The 20,993-nt window shown below is 45.9% G+C and overlaps 2 protein-coding genes across 4 annotated transcripts in view; one reads left to right on the forward strand and one right to left on the reverse strand.

Annotated features, from left to right (window-relative positions):
* Nucleotides 1-20,993, reverse strand: part of LOC308247772 (uncharacterized protein) — a 246,509-nt gene that overhangs the window by 65,902 nt on the left and 159,614 nt on the right. The window lies entirely within an intron of this gene.
* The window catches only part of NAB1 (NGFI-A binding protein 1), a 47,832-nt gene that overhangs the window by 9,479 nt on the left and 17,360 nt on the right, over nt 1-20,993 (forward strand). For both annotated transcript variants that reach the window (XM_080667521.1, XM_080667520.1), the window contains exons 2-4: nt 602-1,439; nt 14,644-14,777; nt 18,031-18,082. In XM_080667521.1, coding sequence (XP_080523647.1) covers nt 621-1,439; nt 14,644-14,777; nt 18,031-18,082 — 1,005 coding nt within the window. In that variant the 5' untranslated portion in view covers nt 602-620. The remainder of the gene's footprint in view (nt 1-601; nt 1,440-14,643; nt 14,778-18,030; nt 18,083-20,993) is intronic.

Consider the following 20,993-nt stretch of genomic DNA (forward strand, 5'->3'; position numbering starts at 1 on the left):
TCCTAAGATACCGTCTTCTATCTTCTCACCTGCAGTTCGTACGGAAGGCTCTCTCTTCCTCGGCCTACCAGACTGATGTGGCTGTCTTTTCTTTATAGGATGGGAATCACTAAACCTATCTTGCAGGTTAGACCTAATGTGATGTACAGTGTTTATCACATTGTCTGGCACAAAGTAAGTATTCAGCGAATGGTGGAGTAATAGGCTTCTTACCTCCTCCTGAATTGAGCATCCCTCACTTCCCCTCTGTGTGCACCACGGAAGCGGCGCAGCGAGTAGTCAAAAACCCGGGCTCCGGCGCCCTGAGGACCTTGGTTGGAGTCCCTAGACTTCTGCTCAGCTAGCAGTGAGCTCACAGGCAGGTCTGAGCCTTTGGATTTCTCCCTTTAAAACGGAAACAGTTACACCGGCCCGTAGGATTGTGGGGAGAGCAGGAGGAGATGACTCTGTGCAGAGTCACGGTTCCTTCAAGTCCGTTGCTGTGCTGCTGCATCTGGTTTTGCACTCCGCGCCCCGCATGCCCAGATCCTGGAGTGGCTGCCGAGTCCTGGGTGGGGAGTCTGGAGCCCGGGTGATGAGTCTCTCCCCTCTCCCCCTGCAGGCTAAGCACCTCCACAGTGATGGCTGCGGCCTTACCGCGGACGCTGGGGGAGCTGCAGCTGTACAGAATACTACAGAAGGCCAATCTGCTGTCCTACTTTGACGCCTTCATCCAGCAAGGTGGCGATGACGTCCAGCAGCTCTGCGAAGCGGGAGAAGAGGAGTTCTTGGAAATCATGGCCCTCGTGGGCATGGCCAGCAAGCCCCTGCACGTCCGGAGGCTGCAGAAGGCGCTGCGAGACTGGGTCACCAACCCCGGCCTCTTCAACCAGCCGCTCACCTCCCTGCCCGTGAGCAGCATCCCCATCTACAAGCTGCCGGAGGGGTCGCCCACGTGGCTGGGCATCTCCTGTGCCAGCTACGACAGGAGCAGCGGCGCCCGGGAACCGCACGTCAAAGTGCCCAAGTGCGCCGCCATCACGTGCGTGCAGGGCCCCGGGCAGGGCAAGCCCGACGGGGCGGGGAGCTTGGCGCTGCAAGGGGTCGGGGAGTCCAGACTCTGGCAGGGCCCCCACGGCACGGAGAGCGAGCACAGCCTCTCCCCCGCCGACCTGGGCTCCCCCGCGTCCCCCAAGGAGAGCAGCGAGGCCCTGGACGCCGCCGCCGCGCTCTCGGTGGCCGAGTGCGTGGAGCGCATGGCCGCCGCGCTGCCCAAGAGCGACCCGAGCGAAGTGAAAGAGCTGCTGAAGACCAACAAGAAGCTGGCCAAAATGATCGGCCACATCTTTGAGATGAGCGACGAGGACCCCCACAAAGAGGAGGAGATTCGCAAGTACAGCGCCATCTATGGCCGGTTTGACTCCAAGCGGAAGGACGGGAAGCACCTGACGCTGCACGAGGTAAGGGCGGTGGGGGCGGGAGGGCTGTGGCTGCTGGGAGAAGAGCTGGGGGGCCGCGCAGGGGCGCCCCCTGACAGCAGCGGGAGGCGTGGAGGTCTCCGTGGAAGAGACCCCGTTTCCTGTGCTGGGGTGTGTTTATGTTGAGCTCAAACATGAGCTTTGGAACTGCAGTGAAGGATAACTTAGAAAAATGTCAGAATTTGAACAGTGAAAGCACCAAGTCTTTGCATTTACAAAGCAGGTTTGGGTTTTTTTTTTTCATTAAATAGGATTTAAATGTAACCATTCATTTAAAAAACATGTTTGTAGACATTTTTTTAAGAAAAAAAAATTGTGGAAATAACCGGAACTTAAAGCAATTTTCAGCTAGCATAGAAAGCAAATGAGATGACTGTTGGAAGAATTATTATAACTTCGGTTTCATTTGTTTAGACTTATATTGTTTTGGTTTGATATTTGGCATTAAAATTCCTCGTTGTTTTCTCTTCCCAGCACTCTATCTAGAAATGCTCCGCTTGTGTGTGAGATGCATATATGTCTCATTTGCTTTTACTCCCTTTCTCTTGTCCATCTGGCCAACACACCGTCTTAAGATTGAGCTCAAGCATAAGCTTAACTCTGATCCGTTTGCCTTCAGTTCCAGTGACCTTTCCCTTCCATGTTTATCCCCACATATACTTCTGTCGCAGTAACGTCAGCTCTTATTGTACTCACTAGAGGCCTGGTGCACGAAATTCGTGCACAGGACAGGGGGGGGGGTCCCTCAGCCCAGCCTGCACCCTCACCCTCTCACCCTCTCCAATCTGGGACCCACCGGGATCGGGCCTAAACGGGCGGTTGGACATCCCTCTCACAATCCAGGACTGCTGGCTTTCAACCGCTCACCTGCCTCTGCCTGATTGCCCCTAACCACTTCTGCCTGCCAGCCTGATCACCCCCTAACCACTCCCCTACCAGCATGATCGATGCCTAACTGCTCCCTGGACGGCCCGATTGCCCCAACTGCCCTCCCCTGCTGGCCTGGTCTCCCCTAACTGCCCTCCCCTGCAGGCCTGGTCCCCCCCCAACTGCCCTCCCTGCTGGCCTGATTGCCCACAACTGCCCTCCCCTGCAGTCCTTGTCCCCCCCAGCTGCTCTCCCCTGCAGGCCTGGGTACTCCCCAACTGCCCTCCCTTGCTGGCCTGGTCACCCCTAACTGCTCACAGCTGCCCGCCCCTGCAGGCCATCTTGTGGTGGCCATCTTGTGGTGGCCATCTTGTGTCCACATGGGGCAGCCATCTTTGACCACATGGGGTGGCCATCTTGTGTTTTGGAGTGACAGTCAATTTGCATATTACTCTTTTATTAGATATAGGATTTGTACGCGGGTCTGTCCCTCTCAGTCTATGTGGGTTTCGTGAAGGCTGAGAGAATATCTCATTCATTTTATGTCCTCAGAACCTAACATACCCATCAAATGCTTGAAAAGTAAATGCATTTTCAAAACTTTAGGAAGATATTCTGTAGTTAAATTTTTAATAGCCATTTATCCTTTACAAGGAAGAAATAAGCCCTGTTTGAAAATATGTTCCGTTGGCTGCAGAATTCCATGTTAGAAACATGAGATCTTTCCCCCAGTACAGACTTGTACTGTAACAATAAAAAAGAATATATACTTAGGCAAAAGTAATCAGTTATTGCAAAGGATGTCAAGTGATTGAATCTGTAAACTTTGAGATTCTTTTCTTTACATATACAAATATGGGATCATATTTTGCACACTGTTCTCCAAATTCCTTTCTTTTTAAAATTTAACATGCACACACAGTACAACATACTGTTAGATATTTTTTAAGTCAGTACACACAGAGTTACCTTATTTATGGGTTGCATGTTTTTCTATAGACTATACGCCAACATCTAAGATTATGGGGTCAAAGGATTTATAAATTTAATATTTTAGTAGATACTGCTAAATTACCTTCTAAAAGCTGCAATAGTTTACATCTTCACTGTCATTATATGCAAGTGTCCATTTCTCTACACTTTTGCTAATATTGTGTTTATCATTCTATTTTAAATTAAAAAAATTGTTTTCAATTACAGTTTGCATTCAGCATTATTTTGTACTAGAGGCCCAGTGCACGAAAATTCGTGCGCTCGGGGGGGTTCCCTCAGCTCGGCCTGTGCCCTCTCACAGTCCGGGAGCCCTCAGGGCATGTCCTACTGAAGGCCGCAGTCTGGCCTCCCTCTGTGGGAGGTGTTCGGGCAGGCGATCAGGGGACGGCACCACCCCCATCACCCCACTGCTGCTGCTGCTGGCCTCCCTCTGTGGGAGGCAACCAGGTGGGCCATCAGGGGACGGCGCCACCCCCATCACCCCGCCCCTGCCGCCACCGCTGGCCTCCCTCTGCGGGAGGCGACTGGGCGGCCGATCAGGGGATAGCGCAAGCGGGCGCAGCCCCGCCCCCCCCCATCGCCCCTCCGCCAACCCTGGTCGCTGCTGCCTCCCTCCCCCCCTCCATCCCCTTCCCCTTCCTCTGCCCGCTGGCATGCGCCTTGGCTGGCCTGGCACCACCTGCTCGCCGGCCCCGCCCTCCGCTGACTGGTCGTTTATCATTCAGTCAATTTGCATATTACGCTTTTATTATATACGGTTAGTTTTAGGTGTAGGGCATCGTGGTTAGACAATCGTATACTTTACAAAGTGTTCCCCCCAATATTTCTAGTGCCCACGTGGCACCATACATAGTTATTACAATACTAGAGGCCCGGTGCACGAAATTCGTGCACGGGGGCGGAGGTGTCCCTCAGCCCAGCCTGCACCCTCTCCAATCTGGGACCCCTTGAGGGATGTCCGACCACCCATTTAGGCCAGATCAAGCCTAAACCAGCAGTTGGACATCCCTCTCACAATCCAGGACTGCTGGCTTCCAACCGCTCACCTGCCTCTGCCTGACTGCCCCTAACCGCTTCTGCCTGCCAGCCTGATGGATGCATAACTGCTCCCTGGATGGCCCAATTGCCCCTAACTGCCCTCCCCTGCAGGCCTGGTCACCCCTAACTGCCCTCCCCTGCAGGCCTGGCCCCCCCAACTGCCCTCCCCTGCTGGCCCGGTCACCCCTAACTGCCCTCCCCTGCAGGCCTGGTCCCCCACAACTGCCCACCCCTGCCAGCAAGGGGGCAGTTGGGGGCGACCAGGCCAGCAGGGGGGCAGTTGGGGGTGACCAGGCTGGCAGGGGGGGGACAGTTGGGGGCGACCAGGCTGGTGGGGAGGCAATTAGGGGCAACCAGGCCAGCAGAAGGGGGCAGTTGGGGGCAACCAGGCCAGCAGGCAGGTGAGTAGTTAGGAGCGAGCGGTCCCGGATTGTGAGAGGGATGTCCAACTGCTGGTTTAGGCCCGATCCCCGGATTGGGCCTAAACCGGCAGTCGGACATCCCCCAAGGGGTCCCAGATTGGAGAGGGTGCAGGCTGGGCTGAGGGGACCCCCCCTCCGTGCACAAATTTCATGCACCAGGCCTCTAGTCCTATATAATAAAACTCTAATATGCAAATCGACCGAACAGAGGAACAACCGGTCGCTATGATGACGCACTGACCACCAGGGGGCAGATGCTCAATGCAGGAGCTGCCCCCTGGTGGTCACTGTGCTCCCACAGGGGGAGTGCCGCTCAGGCAGAAGCGGGGCTCATGGCTGGCGAGCACAGCAGCAGTGGCAGCGCTGAGGAACAGCGAGCAGAGCGGTAAGGAGCAGTGAGCTGGCGGGTGGTAAGGAGTGAGGGGTCCCGGACTGCAAGAGGGATCCCACACTGTGAGAGGGTGCAGGCCAGGCTGAGGGTCCCCTCCCCACCCCCCCCCACCCCCCAGTGCATGGATTTAGTGTACCGGGCCTCTAGTATAAGATATAAAAAGAATACAGTTATAAATGAAAATTTTCCCACTTTAAAAAAAATTGCTCTCATTGGCTGATTTTTGTATATTAATCATATTTGCAGCAATTGTACTATCTAATCTTTTTTAAAATAAGTGACTTTATTTTTTAAAATTTATCTTTATTGTTGAAAGTATTACAGATGTCTCCCTTTTTTCCCCCATTGACCTCTGTCCCCACCCCTACTGCTTCCGAGGCCTTCACCACACTATTGTCTATGTCCGTGGTTTATGCATATCCTATATAATAAAGAGGTAATATGCAAATTGACCATCACGCCCCTACACAAGATGGCCTCCCCCATGTGGCCACAAGATGGCTGGCAGGGGAGGGCAGTTGGGGGCGATCAGGCCAGCAGGGGAGGGCAGTTGGGGGCGAACAGGCCAGCAGGGGAGGGCAGTTGTGGGCGAACAGGCCAGCAGGGGAGGGCAGTTGGGGGCGATCAGGCTGGCAAGGGAGCGGTTAGTCCAGGGGTGGGCAAACTTTTTGACTCGAGGGCCACAATGGGTTCTTAAACTGGACCGGAGGGCCGGAACAAAAGCATGATGGAGTGTTTGTGTGAACTAATATAAATTCAAAGTAAAGGAGCGGAGGGGAGAGCAAGAGAACCGGATAGAACAGCTGGATCCGGCCCGCGGGCCGTCGTTTGCCCAAGGCTGGGTTAGTCGTTGATCAGGCTGGCTGGGAAGTGGTTAGGAGGTGATCAGGCTGGCAGGTGAGTGGTTGGGAGCCAGCAGTCCTGGATTGTGAGAGGGATGTCCGACTGCCGGTTTAGGCCTGATTCCTGTGACGTCCCCCGAGGGGTCCCAGATTGGAGAGGGTGAGGCTGGGCTGAGGGACACCCTCCCCCCTGCCCCGCCCAGTGCACCAATTTGGGGCCTCTAGTATGAATATAAGTTCTTTGGTGGATCTCTTCCCACCCACGCCCCTTTCTGCCTTCCCTCTGAGATTCTTCCGTCTGTTCCATGCTTCTACGGTAAGTCTCTGGATCTATTTTATCCATTGGATTCCACATGTGAGTGAGATCGTGTGATGCTTGTCTTTCTTTGGCTAGCTTATTTCTCCTAGTATAATGCTCTCCAGGTTTAGATATGAACGTATATGGGAGCTTAAGATCAGAGAATTGATTAACCAAAGTACTTTATCACAGTGAACCTGTGATTTGATCTATTTTGGGCGTATCCTTTTGCAGATGTTGTGCCTTATTGTTGCTATACAATAACTGACTCTTGAGAACTTGTAAGTAGAGCTAGAAAATACACTTACTGTTATAATTTGGAAATACCTGGACACTTTCACTGCTGTGAACCAATGAAAGAGCCTATTAAAAGGCTATTATGGTTGTCAGTATTAGAAAACAAAGAGCAGAACTTGTTTATGGCAATTTTAGTTCATGATTAATCCAGTTTTCATAGTCTTTAAAACATAGCAGATGAAACACCAAGTTTCGTTAAAAGACCTGTATTTTTTATCGGAGCAGAAGTATGTTAAAGAGATGATTTTAATAAACCAAATTGACCTCACATTTTTAAAAAAGAACCCAGTATAACCTATTTTTAAAATACCCAAAACGAATAATTTCACACTTGGCTTTGCTAAGGGGCTGTTTGCTTCTTTAGATAAAGAGGTACAGATGGTATTTAAGTAATAAAACCGTGGTGGTTTTCCCAAAATAAGGGGACACTTAAAATGAATGCTAGTAGGCTGAGATGTGGGGTGAGGGCTTGGAAAATGGGACTTGTGTTTTTGAAACTTAAACCACTAGTTACTTGCAACTCTAGTATATGAATCTGATCCAATATTATAGTTCAGGAGAGACGTTTATAAATCAGAATTTTTTTTCAAAGTAGTAACCATTCAAAAGCGTGGTGGACGTTGTTATATCCTGAGGGAATTAAAAGAAAGTACTATTAAGTGTGCCTTTTAGATATTATGATAATTTCACATTTTTTCACTTGACTGTTTAAAATAAGAACGATTTTGCCCTAGCCAGTTTGGCTCAGTGGATAGAGCATTGTCCTGTGGACTGAAGGGTCCGAGGTTCAATTCCAGTCAAGGTCACTTATCTCAGGTGTAGGCTCGATTCCGGCCCTAGTTAGAGGCACATTAAGGAGGCAACCAATTGATGTGTCTCTCTCTCTTCGATGTTTCTCTCTGTCTCTCCCCCCTCTCTAAAAACCAATGGAAAAATATCCTTGGGTGAAGATTAACAATAAAATAAATAAAATCAAAACAATAAAAAAACATTTTTTTTAATTTTTCTAAATTCCTAAGATTGACGAATATTACTAGTTGGTCCTCAATTTCCAAATAAGGAAACATATGATTTATTATTTATTCACTGTTGGTAGTATTTCTGAGAGGGTTTTTTTTCATATAAACCCTAAGGACAATGTTCTTTTAATCTTTCAGGTGGATGAAAATGAGGTTATCTGCATGTGAAAAGATTTTTTTCAACTCCCATAATTATGGAATGAATCATTGTTATAAATACTTTTTTTATAAGCTAAATAATCAGTGCTGACTTAGGAACTGGCTAGGTATGGCCTGGTTTATAGGAGTCGGACCATGAAGATAGTGTGAGGGACTGAGGCTTAGAACCACACTAATTATTGGCGTAAGGCATGAACCCAGAAGCAGTACTAGAAAGAAGTCCGGGCAGGCAGTGTTCCATCCATCCAAAAACGTGCCAGCAGGGTATGTGGTCAGCTGCATGGTCAGTGTGTGTCAGATCTTAAATCCGGGGTAGAGGAAGAGGGGCAAACTACAGGCTGGGAAGAGCAAGGCAGCAGAGAAGGCAGGAGCTTGTAATATTCAGAAATACAAGTAGGTAGCCAACGTGGCATGATAGAATGTTTGTCAGCAGATCGCAGCTCCCAGCCAGCGGGCTCTGGAACTCCGAGACAGGAAGGAGAGAGGGGCATGGAGACAGAATCAGTGGGTAAGGTGTAGATCTGGTGGAACTTTTACAGGAATTGGAGTGCTAAGCACATGATTAAGACCAGGATGAGGGTGCCACGTTTAGGTCCGTTTCCATTGTAGTGCTGAGAAGTCAAGGCTGAGTGTTCCAGAGCAGTTCAATAATCTTAGTTTTGACAGAGGGAGAATGCTGAATCTGGGAACCCCACAGACCGGACCACATTTATTAGTAAGTTATGATACTTTATTCTGAACTCTCAGCTTAGAATGGACAGATTTCAGCATCTAATTCTTAAAAACAGCTCTGGCCAGCCTTGCTAAGTGGTTAGAGTGTCGGCCCACGCACCAGAGGGTTGTGGGTTCGATTCCCAGTCAAGGGCACGTACCTGGGTTTTGGGATCGATCCCTGCCCCCTGGGTCAGGGAGCATGTGGGAGACAATCAGTCGATGTGTCTCTCTCACATCAATGTTTCTCTCTCTCTCCCTCTCTCCCTCTTACCCCTCCCCCCTCCCTTCCACTCTCTCTAAAAATCAAAGAAAAAAATATCCTTACTCCTTGAGTGAGGATTAAAAAACAAAACAAAACAAAAAATGTTAGCCATTTCCTTTTGATCGTGTATAAAAATGGAGTATAGGACTTTTAGGGTAGTCTGTTTCTTTTTGAGTCACTTTTAGTGAGTCACATTTTTCTAAGAATATGTTTATTTCAGCTAAGTTTTCAAACTCACTAGCATATAGTTGCTTATAATTTTTAAGACCTAGTATTATTTGTACACTTAAGTATTTTCCCTCTGACCAGTCATGCCAGAGATTTGTCAATTTTATTAATCTTTCCAGGCAGCTGCAAACTAGAGCCTGTGGCCCAAATCTGGCCCACCTCCTGATTTTACAGATAAACTTTTATTGGAACATAGCCATACCTATCCTATCTAATAAAAGAGTAATATGCAAATTGACCATCACTCCAACACACAAGATGGCTGCCCCCATGTGGTCAAAGATCCTGCCCCCATGTGGACACAAGATGGCCACCACAAGATGGCCACCAGGGGAGGGCAGTTGGGAGGGACCAGGCCTGCAAGGGAGGGCAGTTGGGGGCGATCAGGCCATCAGGGGAGGGCAGTTGGGAGGGACCAGGCCTGCAAGGGAGGGCAGTTGGGGGCGATCAAGCCTGCAGAGGAGGGAAGTTGGGGGCAACCGGGCCTGCAGGAAAGGGCAGTTGGGGGTGACCAGGCCTGCAGGGGAGGGCAGTTGGGGGGACCCAGGCCTGCAGGGAAGGGCAGCTAGGTGTGACCAGGCCTGCAGGGGAGGGCAGTTAGGGGCAAACAGGCTGGCAGGGGAGCAGTTAGCCATCAATCAGGCTGGCAGGGGAGTGGTTAGGGGGTGATCAGGCTGGCAGGCAGAAGCGGTTAGGGGCAATCAGGAAGGCAGGCAGGCGAGCAGTTGGGAGCCAGCAGTCCTGGATTGTGAGAGGGATGTCCGACTGCCTGTCAGGATCGGGCCTAAATGGGCAGTCGGACATCCCTCGAGGGGTCCCAGATTGGAGAGGGTGCAGGCTGGGCTGAGGGACACCCCCCTCCGTGTGTGAATTTCGTGCACCGGGCCTCTAGTCTATACATATAAAAGCCTAAGCAACCAGAGGACCGGTCACTATGACACGCACTGACCACCAGAGGGCAGACACTCGATGCAGGAGGTGCCCCTGGTGGTCAGTGCACTCCCACAGCGAGAGCGCCACTCAGCTGACCGACGGGCGCCAGAGGCAGGGCTCACGGCTGGCGAGCGCCGCTATGGCGGTGGCGTGAGCCTCTCCCAGTCGGGACTGACAGCAGGCGCAGTGGGGCCAAGACGAGCAGGAGCAGCAGGCGGCGTTGGACGGCCGGTTTCCGCCTGATCCCCACAGGCCACGCCGAGGGACCCCACCGGTGCACGAACCCGTGCACCGGGCCTCTGGTTTGTTTAAATCTGTGGCTGCTTTTGAGCTGCGATGCCAGAGTTCAGTAATTGTAACAGACTCTTTGGCCTGTAAAGTCAAAATATTTTCTATCTGACCTTTTATCAAAAACAACAAAAAAAAGCTCTCCAACTCAGTCTTTTTGAAGGAGCAGCTTTTGGCTTAGTTGATATTCTTAGTTGTGCCGTGTGTGTGTGTGTGTGTGTGTGTGTGTGTGTGTGTGTGTGTGTGTAGTTCTATTTTCTAACAGTTTATTTTATTGTTCTTTCCTAATTTAAGTTGTGTGCTTAGTTCATTAATGTCCAACTCTTCTTCTTTTCTCAGTAAGCAATTAAGGCTATAAATTCTTACTATTTATTGTATTAGCATTATTTGAAATTCTGATAGGTTATTATTTTTCCTAATGATTCTAACTGAATTACATTGTAGTCAGAGAACATGGTTTGAATGCTGCCAAGCCTGTAACTTTTGTGGAGATTTTAGTTGTGGCCCATATGTAGTGAGTGTTTTTATGTATTTCTGCAGTTGTGATAGAGGGTTCTGTATTTGTTTTAACAAGCTTATCAACTCTGTTATTCAAACTTTCTAGTCTTTTTTTTTTTACTTGCTCTGACAATAACTGAGAGTTGTGTGTTAAAGTCACCTACTGTGATTATGGAGTTGTCTATTTCTCTTTGTATTGTGCAGTAACCTTATTAATCTTTAATAATGCATTTTGCTTTAAAATTTATTTTCTTTGATATTAATATAGATACATGTGCTTTCTTTTTGTTAGTAATTGCTTGTTAGATCTTCTTTCTCTCCTTTTACTTTTCAGTCGTTCCTAATCCATGTTTTAGAGACATCTCTTATAAATACCAATAGTTGTTGTTGTTGTTTTTAAATCCAGTCTTATATTGTTTATGTTTTAACTAGAACATTTGGTCCATTTACATTTATTATAGTGACTAATATTTGAATTTATTTCCATTGAATTGTTTTGTATCTCTTCCCCTTCCCAACTCTTCATATCAGATTGGCCATCTGGAATAAGTTTATTTTAGCCTGAAGTGCATCATGTAGAATTTCCTTAATGAATGTCTGCTGGTGGCAAACTCTGTCCTTCCCCATCCCACTAGAAATTATTTTTATTTTGCCCTGATTATTATTATTTTTTGAATCCTCACCCCAGGACATGCTTATTGACTCTTTCGAGTGAGAGGAGGGGGGAGAAAGAGAGAAACATCGATGTCAAAGAGCAACATAGATTGATTGCTCTCCCAAATCCTCAACCTAGGTACATGTCCCGAGTGGGAATTGAACCTCCAGCCTCTCCGTGTAGGGACGAAACTCCGACCGAGCCACACTGGCCAGGGCTGCCCTGATTCTTCACTGACATTTACCCTGGGTGCTCTACATTGTCAGTTACTTTCCCTGAGTGACTGACATTTATCCTGGATGTCTACATTGTCAGTTACTTTCCCTGAGTGACTGACATTTACCCTGGGTGTCTACATTGTCAGTTACTTTCCCTGAGTGATTGAAGATACCGTTTCCTGGGCTTTCGGTTTTCTTTTCTGTGTTTAGAAGTTAATGGTTACCTGGCTATTGTCTGCTTGCCTCTGCCCCCATTTCTTCTCTCCTTCTGATTTCTCAGTTTTCCTGTTGGTTTGTTTGTTTGTTTTACTATCGTACCCTTTAGGCATATTTTCAACTTTTGTTTCTTTAAATGAAGTCTTTAAGGGTCTGATCCTGTTATCTGTTGTTTCTCCTGGTTTTTGCTTTAGATGCTTTGGGGTTTTTTTGTGTTTTGTGTTTTTGTTTTGTTTTTTTTGATGTTTTATGATTTCTGTCTATGAACTCATTTTTCTTGGAAGTGTGGGAATGTTTTGAGGCCTCGGAGGAAAATGGATTCTCCTCGAGGTTATTTGCTTTTGATTGTACCAGGCATCTGTACTCTGCACCCTACAACTCTGGGACCCTGTGAAAACAAAATCACAGCCTCCGTCGTGTGAATTAGGGCTGAAATATGAGGGCTGATTTGAGGTCAGGAAACCTCAGGGACATGGCTGTTCTCTCCCACTCAGTAACAAGGTTCAAGGCCGGTAATTTCCCCTGCCCTGTCCCTGGGGGTGCAGGTGTAGCTCCAAGTCAGCCTTACATTGGGTGTATAGTGCTTAGTGATTTCAGCTTTATGGAGGGGAGGTCTTAACTCCTCACCTTTGATGGGTCCTGGGTGTTCCCTCCGCACTCACTTTTCCTCTCACCACCCTTCCCTCCGCTCTCACCAGCCCCACGAGCTGTGAAAGTTGAAGTTCAAGTTCATCTGGTTTAGTAACGGTCGCTAATGTACTCCTTTGAGTACTGTCTTCATTCATTTGGACCTGAACCGTCCTCACTGTTTTACGGGCCCACTGATGTATTTAAGGTCATGTCCTTCCCCTCTACTTTATCCAGAAATTTTAGTTATCTGGGAGGGGAGAGGGGCCAGTCATGGTACCTAGCTCTCTGTGTGCTGGACACGAAAGTCTTGATTGCCGTTGAGCCTCCCTGTCACCCAGCATTCACCTAGCATTTTTTGCGGACAACATTGAACCCAAAGTCACAGTCATTTGATTGTTAAAGGTTATAATTTTAACTCCCAGCAGAGAGAGTTTTTAAGTCTGGTTATTATAGAAAGCTAAGTTTAAGAAATTTTTTACATGAAGTTATGAATGGAATTTGGGTATTTTTATCCACGAAAAGAGGAAGCGGAGGAGTAAGTAAAACAATTAGGGAGAATATCTTATTTCATACTTTAACAAAATTAGAAACTTAGAATTTAAAAAATTTAGCATTGTGATCCAGTCTGCGACTACTGTTTGGGAGTATTTGTATCGTTTTTTAAAAATAGAATCGTTGTTGATTTCATTATTAGTGCCTGGGAGCATGTAATCTATAAAACAAGGACAGAAAATACATTTTCGATGGGGAAGTTTGATGATCATCTTCTTCCTACAACTTGGTCTGAGCTGTAGTTATTTCTCTAGCCTCGGCTTTTACCAGAAAACTCCTTGAGGGCCTAGAAAGTTCAGTCTACCTTTTTGGTTTATTGGAGCCTGAATTCTATAACGAAGAACGTTATGTTTGTCTTTCTCAGTTCCTGGTAGGGTGATGGAAGGAATGCTAGAACATTGTTTTCAGTTCATATTGGAAAGTTATTTTCTTTGGTTGGGCATACTCATTTACCTCCTGTTGATGCCTTGACCTTGGAGGTGGCGACCTGTCCCTGTTGGGCCCTGAGAAAACTGAGGCTCTGCGTTTTTACGTGTCCAAAATCCCACAGCTGGGGAGTGACGGAGCAGAACTTACCTCAGACCTGTCTGCCTGCAAATCCTATTCTCTTTTTGCCCCCACTCATGCCTTGAATGAGTCCATTTCTTGCTTTTAAAATAAGTCTAATATTAACCCTTGGCAATTCCCTACATCTATTTAAATTGACAAATTATGTGAAAACAATTTTTCTAGCTTATGAAACAATTACAGGTTTTGAGTTTTGGATAACATTTGCTGTTTTAAATATTACTACAGGGTGTTTGGTCGACTAGTAACTCTGTATTGGCAATGTTTATGAGGTAGAAAAATAGAATTAGGTGACTCTCAGCGACTCTAAGACCTTGCTTTTCCATTGTAGTCCTAATTTGTGATAACTATTCTAAGTGATTTGGTAGATATTTAACTAAAATCATTTAATTTTTATTCCTTCAGGAATTTTTATGTCAGTTCACATTGAGAAAAAATCTTCTAGACCATGTATACGCACTTTTAGTTAGGGGAATATTATCACCTTATCACATAGTCAAATCCCTTGGTTTTTCGTAAGGAAAATGAGCTGTAGGACATCTTTTACTTTTTATTTTTTATTTTTTTTATATATATTTTATTGATATTTTTACAGAGAGGAAGGGAGAGGGATAGAAAGCTAGAAACATCGATGAGAGAGAAACATCGACCAGCTGCCTCCTGCACACCTCCCACTGGGGATGTGTCCGCAACCAAGGTACATGCCCTTGACTGGAATCGAACCCGGGACCCTTGAGTCTGCAGGCCGACGCTCTATCCACTGAGCGAAACTGGTTTCGGCATTACTTTTTATTTTGATTTTGCTTATTTCCCATAAACTCTCACACCTGACCAAAAATAAATAAAGCACGTAAACAGGTAAACCTACAGTGACTATTGACTACTTTGAGTTCTGAGAGATGATAGATGCTGGATTTTCTTTGGAAATTGGGCATTCGGACTAATTAGGAATAAAGACCTTCATGATTTTTTTTATAAAATCTGATTTCATTATAGAATGATATGACATGCTTAGAGTCTATTCTTAAGCGAGATGTCTTATATGTCGATAAACTGAAACACAAATGTTTCTCATTTTAAAAACTATTTTGATGTGCAGCTCACGGTTAACGAAGCGGCTGCTCAGCTCTGTGTGAAGGATAACGCCCTCCTGACCAGAAGGGATGAGCTGTTTGCGCTGGCGAGGCAGATTTCTCGAGAAGTCACCTATAAATACACTTACAGAGCCACCAAGTAAGTTTAACCCACGGGCAGCACTTTTGCATTGTTGGAGAGAAGTAGAGGCTGAAATACCAACCATCTGATGGTACATAATGAGCATTTCTGAAACAGTGGTTATAGTTCTATAGAATTAAGTAGTAAAGTGACTTTTCACAGCATTGCCAGCCCGGCTGGTGCGGCTCAGTGGTTGAGTGTCAGCCTTCAAACCAGAAGGTCATGGTTTGATTCCCGATCAGGGCACGTGCCTGGATTGCAGGCTCGATCCCCCGTGTGGGGCTGCAGGAGGCAGCCGATCAGTGATTTTCTCTCATCATTGTTGTTTCTATCTCTCTCTCCCTCTCTCTTCCTCTCTGAAATCAGTAAAAACATTAAAACAAAACAAAACAAAAAACATTGCCAGTGTTTTTTGTTGTTTTGTTTAATTCTGTTTTGTCTTTCTTAAAAACAGTAGTTCCCTAGCACTGTGACGTTGTTCCGGTGGGTTTTAGACATTCTCTCATGCAGATGCTTGGGTTGTGAGTGTGAGGATGGGGTTCAGTCAGTCAGCATTTACAGATGAATTTGTACACCACTTACTATATGAAACTGAACTCCGAGGAAGAAGCAGATTAGTTTCTCTTGCAAGGCGTTTGAGATTAGCTGAATAAGTAAAAAGAATCCATTGACCAGGATTTAAGGGAAATTGGAAGATACTTTTATTACTAGCAGGTGGAATATGGAACATGTGTTTGGAAAAGAAAACAACTAATGTTACAAAACAATGATGGCTCTCACATGTAATGTGAACACTCCTCACCTGAACTCTGAGTACTGTGGGTGTCGTACCCCTCAGCTTTGCCCCCTCAGTTCCACGTGGTCCCTGGTTCCCAGGCCCATCCCTGGTGCATGCCCGCTGCTGCATGCTTGCAGATGGCCACCCACGTGACAGTGATGGAGCCTGTGCTGAAAAGCCGCATCCTCAGCACCCTGCCCGGCCCGGATAAATCAGTCTCTGGGGATGGAGCCTTGGAATTCAAACGACCCGCCTCCACGTTTGAAAACCCCCTCACAGGCATTGTTGTCGTTGCCATTGCTTTTCCTAACTCGGAGCGTTTCCCACCACGGGAGCTCACATATTTGCAGGGATAACAACTGAAATTATGCAGACTAAATGAACAGGGTAAGAATATACAGCAATATTATAGGGTTACTTACAAGATTTCTTTTTTTTTTGGAGTTGGCTAATCAAGAGCTGACTTAGCGATTTTTTAATTTTCTTTACTGTATGATACAAAATTTTCCTTCTGATGGATTTAAATAATTTTCTTTAATCAAAGTAATACGTGTCCATGGTTTAAGAAGTCATATAGTGCACGAGGTTTACAGTGAAACTCAGCAGTTCTGCTCACCCCTTTCTCCCTTTCCCCTTCTTATTATGGCTCCCAGAGGCAACTGCTTTCAGCTGTTTTTTAGCTGTTTTTTTGTAGTATTTGTATTTCTTTTTTAAGTTAAATATATTTCAAAATACATAACACTTGTACATAATTTAGAAGACAAAACTATGTAAATAGGGAACACAAAAAAGTTGCACTCCCATTCCTGTCTCATTTTACCGTGTTTTTCTCCTCAATGTAGTAGCTTTTTAAATGTTTTTTTTTTTTATCCTTGCAGTTTGTTTATGTACATGCAAAAAAATATAAATGTAGTTTCTCATTTTCACCTTTTTAAAAAAATACACACAATAGGTAGCATGTGTCTACATTATTCTGTATTTTGCTCTTATTTTAACACCAGAGGCCCGTGGGGTCCCTCAGCCAGGGTGCAGGCCAGGCCGAGGTGCACAATCGGGGCAGCCAGGGAGGGATGGCAGGAGGGCTCCAGGGTGTGTCTGGCCCATCTCGCTCAGTCTAAATCTGCCGGACCCCAGCAGCAAGCTAATCTACTGGTCGGAGTGTCTGCCCCCTGGTGGTCAGTGCACATCATAGTGAGTGGGTTGAGCGGCCTTAGCATATCATTAGCATATTTCACTTTGATTGGTTGAACAGATGACCGGACACTTAGCATATTAGGCTTTTGTTATATAGGATGTCTTGGAGATCTTTCTCTATACATATTAGTACATATACATCTTCCTCAGTATTTTTTACATTGATGTATCATGATTCATTTACCCAGTCCCCTATTGACGGATACTTGAGTTGTTTCTAGTCTTTTTCATTATAAATAATACCTCAGTAAATAACATTATGCATATCTTATTTTATTTATTCTGCAGTTTATGTTTTTGACATTTTAACATCTTTTATATCAGGAGTGGGGAACCTTTTTTCTGCCCAGGGCCATTTGGACATTTATAACATCATTTGTGGGCCATACAAAATTATCAACTTAAAAATTAGCTTGCTAATTTTGGTCATACATTTTTTTAAAATATATTTTTTATTGATTTTTTACAGAGAGGAAGAGAGAGGGATAGAGAGTTAGAAACATCGATGAGAGAGAGACATCGATCAGCTGCCTCCTGCACGCCCCCCACTGGGGATGTGCCCGCAACCCAGGTACATGCCCTTGACCGGAATCGAACCTGGGACCCTTCAGTCCGCAGGCCGACGCTCTATCCGCTGAGCCAAACCGGTCAGGGCTTTGGTCATACATTTAATTAACTCACCCCAGTGCCTTGGCAGGGCCAGGCCAAATGATTTCTCGGGCCTCATGCGGCCCACGGGCCAGAAGTTCCCCACCCGTTTTACGTGGAAGTGTACCAGCATTGATGGCTCACCACAGTTTCAGTGGCAGCAGTAGCTCAGGCATGTGGAGGGCCTCTGAGGGCTGGGTCCCAGCAGAGAGATCTCTAGGTCAAGGGAAGTGCATTGCTGTGTCGGTAGGTGGATAAAAAGCATTTTAATCTCATGTAGCTTCAAGTATTCATCTTAAATGGCCATTGATGTCATTTTGTCCTACATTGTTTCTACTGACCCATAAAGGGATATTATGGAATACCATCCTCATTATGGGATAATCATTACATACTTATTGAGTACCTTCTGTGTGGGGAATTCTAAGTGGTGGTCTTCAAAAATGTGTAATATAATTGCATCTGCATATTTCAGTGTTAATTTAGAAATGAAAAATCTAGTTTTCCTCATTTCAGTGTTCGTCATGCAGGTCTTATTTTTGGTGTCAGGTTTCAGGGTTACATGTTTTGGTGGCAGTTTATAGATTAAGATGTCTCTAGAATAAAATTTCTTACCTTCTCAAGTTTTTCTCTCTCCCCCATTCCCCTCAGGTCAAAATGTGGAGAACGAGATGAATTATCCCCGAAGAGAATTAAAGTGGAGGTATGATTATGTTATTTTCTTTTCTTAGGTTAATAATGTTTGCTTTAGTAGTTTAAAGTAAAAAAAAAAGGATGGTCCCATAAACTAGTGAAAAATATGGAATATAGTATCTTAAAAGCAGTATGTAATTTTTTGCTTTGACGTATCTATGGTCATTTGAACTAGGGTCCTAAGGAAGTGCTTAGAAGGAAACAACAATGATAAGATTGATGTCCAGTTGGTTTATCCAAGGTTGATTTGTAAATAGGTGTTTTTTACAGATTTTAAAGTCTACAGGTTAAACTATTTCTTTTTTAATCTTATTTACAACGTAAGTCACCTTATTAAGTATTTTTAAAGGAGCTAAGATTTCATTTCTTTACATTAACTAAAGAGGGAAATGACAAGTTAGTAGGTGCAAATTATAGAGACTTCGCTGTAATTCAAGCCTCTTTTAGGGGACATGTTGGAGGCTGTCCTTCTGATTTTAGACCTGCCAGTGGGAAGGTGGGAGGTTAGCAAGAAAAATGTGCTTCTCTTAGAGCTCTCAGAACTCTCAGACGGTCTCAGAACTCTTGTTCCTTCATTTGGATCGAACGAACGCAGCAGTCCCCCGCTCCCAGCCATGGTTTCACTTTCCATGGTTTCAGGTACCGGTGGTCTCAGTCCCCCCCAGCCAGCTGCCGTCGGAAATAGTACATGGGAAATCCCAGAAGTCACAATTCACATGTGGTCCATTCTGCACCGTTCTGAGGAGTGGATGAGATGTCACTCTCTGCCGCCGGAGAGGTGAAACGTCCCTTTGTCCAGAGTACCCATGCTGTGGTTGGCTCTGCCCGTTCGTCACCTGGCCGCGTCGCAGTGCTTCTGTGCGAGGAGCCCTTATTGGACTTAGTAACGAACGCTGAGTGCGAGAGTAGTGAGGTTGGCAGCTCAGATACGCCAAAGAGAAGCAGTAAAAGGCTTCCCTTACGTGAAAAGGGGAAAGTTCTCAACTTCATAGGAAAGAAAAAAAATCGTAGGATGCCGAAACCGGTTTGGCTCAGTGGATAGAGCGTCGGCCTGCGGACTGAAGGGTCCCGGGTTCGATTCTGGTCAAGGGCATGTACCTTGGTTGTGGGCACATCCCCGGTGGGGGGTGTGCAGGAGGCAGCTGATCGATGTTTCTCTCTCATCGATGTTTCTAGCTCTCTATCCCTCTCCCTTCCTCTCTGTAAAATACCAATAAAATATATTTTAAAAACAAATCGTATGATGATGTTGCTAAGATCTACAGTAAGAACACATTTTTCCACCTGTGAAATTGCAAGTAGGAAACAGAAATTTGTGTTAATTTTGCTCTTGTACCTTAAGCGGCCAACGTTATGGCCGCAGTGCGAGATTAAGTGCTTAGATAAGATGGAAAAGGCATTGAACTTGTGGGTGGAAGACATGAGCAGAAAGTGTGTTTCAGCTGATGGCAGTGCGTTGCACCGGAAAGCACCGAGCCAACACGAAGACTTCCGTGAGGGATCTCCTGAAAGGACGGACACCAGCCAATGACTGCAAGTAAGGGATGGCCATACAGACTGCGGACTAGGTTTAGGCTGATAATAGACAAGTTACCGGAAAGGGAGGGAGGAGAGGGAGACCACATTCACATAACCGTTACTACAGTATGTTGTTGTACTTGTTCTTTTTTGTTAGTAGTTATTGTTCATCTCTTACTGTGCCTGATTTATAAATTAGACTTGATAATAGGAATGTATGTGTAGGAAAACCCAGCATACAGGATCCGGTGCGATCTGCCTTCGGGCACCCGCTGGGGGTCTTGGGATGTGTTCCCTGTGAAGAGGGCGGGGCTGCTGTACTTTCTTAGGGGCCAGCCGGTAGCAGAGGAGATATTTTGAAGTCCAGTGGCACCTTCCTTGTTTTCTTGGGTAGGAGATAGGGTTCGGTGCTCGGAGCCACCCATTATTGAATTTCAAGTTAAAGCAAATAAGCTGTGTTTGACTACCCTAAATATCTACCATCAAGTTACTCTTACTAAGCATCTGTTTGTACTGGAACAGTCCTTCGTCTATACCAAAGCCAGTCACCCTTCAAAAACATAAATCCCTTCTGTGCGTACATCTCTCCAATGGCTGTCTGCTATACCTCACATAAAATCTACACTCTTCCCTTAGGCATCTGAAACCCTACATGATGTGGCTCTGGCTGGCGTCTCTGACCTCATCTGCTCCCACAACTCTTTTTGTGTCCCAGCTACATGGACCAGTTTTCTGTTCCTGGAACAGGCTAGACTCACGTGTGCCTCCGCATCAGTTAACTCTACCTAGATCTCAAGATAGACACTTGGTTTCTCTGACTCCACTGCCTCCCTTTCTAAAAGGAACACCCTTACCCCAAAATCACGTAGGCTCGTTCTCATGGTTTGTTTAATTTGTGTTCCTACCACTTCCCAGTATATATATGGGAACTAGTATATATTTGTTTTAAATTTATTATCAGTCTGCACCATTAAATGTGAATAGAGCTTTTATCTGTCTATCCAGTATATCTTAATACTGAATGTAGAACAGTGACTTACACTTTTTTTAAAAAAATATATATTTTATTGATTTTTTACAGAGAGGAAGGGAGAGGGATAGAGAGTCAGAAACATCGATGAGAGAGAAACATCTATCAGCTGCTTCCTGCACACCCCCCACTGGGGATGTGCCCGCAACCAAGGTACATGCCCTTGACCGGAATCGAACCTGGGACCTTTCAGTCTGCAAGCCGACGCTCTATCCACTGAGCCAAACCGATTAGGGCAAGTGACTTACACTTGATAGGCACTTAATAAAATCTGCTAGATGAAATAATGAGTAGCTATGGATAAGCACCTTTGACTTCTAAAGTCTTTAGCCTAAACCAGGGGTGGGCAAACTTTTTGACTCGAGGGCCACAA

The sequence above is a fragment of the Plecotus auritus genome (assembly GCF_963455305.1).
Source record: "Plecotus auritus genome assembly, chromosome: 5".
Taxonomy (NCBI): Eukaryota; Metazoa; Chordata; class Mammalia; order Chiroptera; family Vespertilionidae; genus Plecotus; species Plecotus auritus.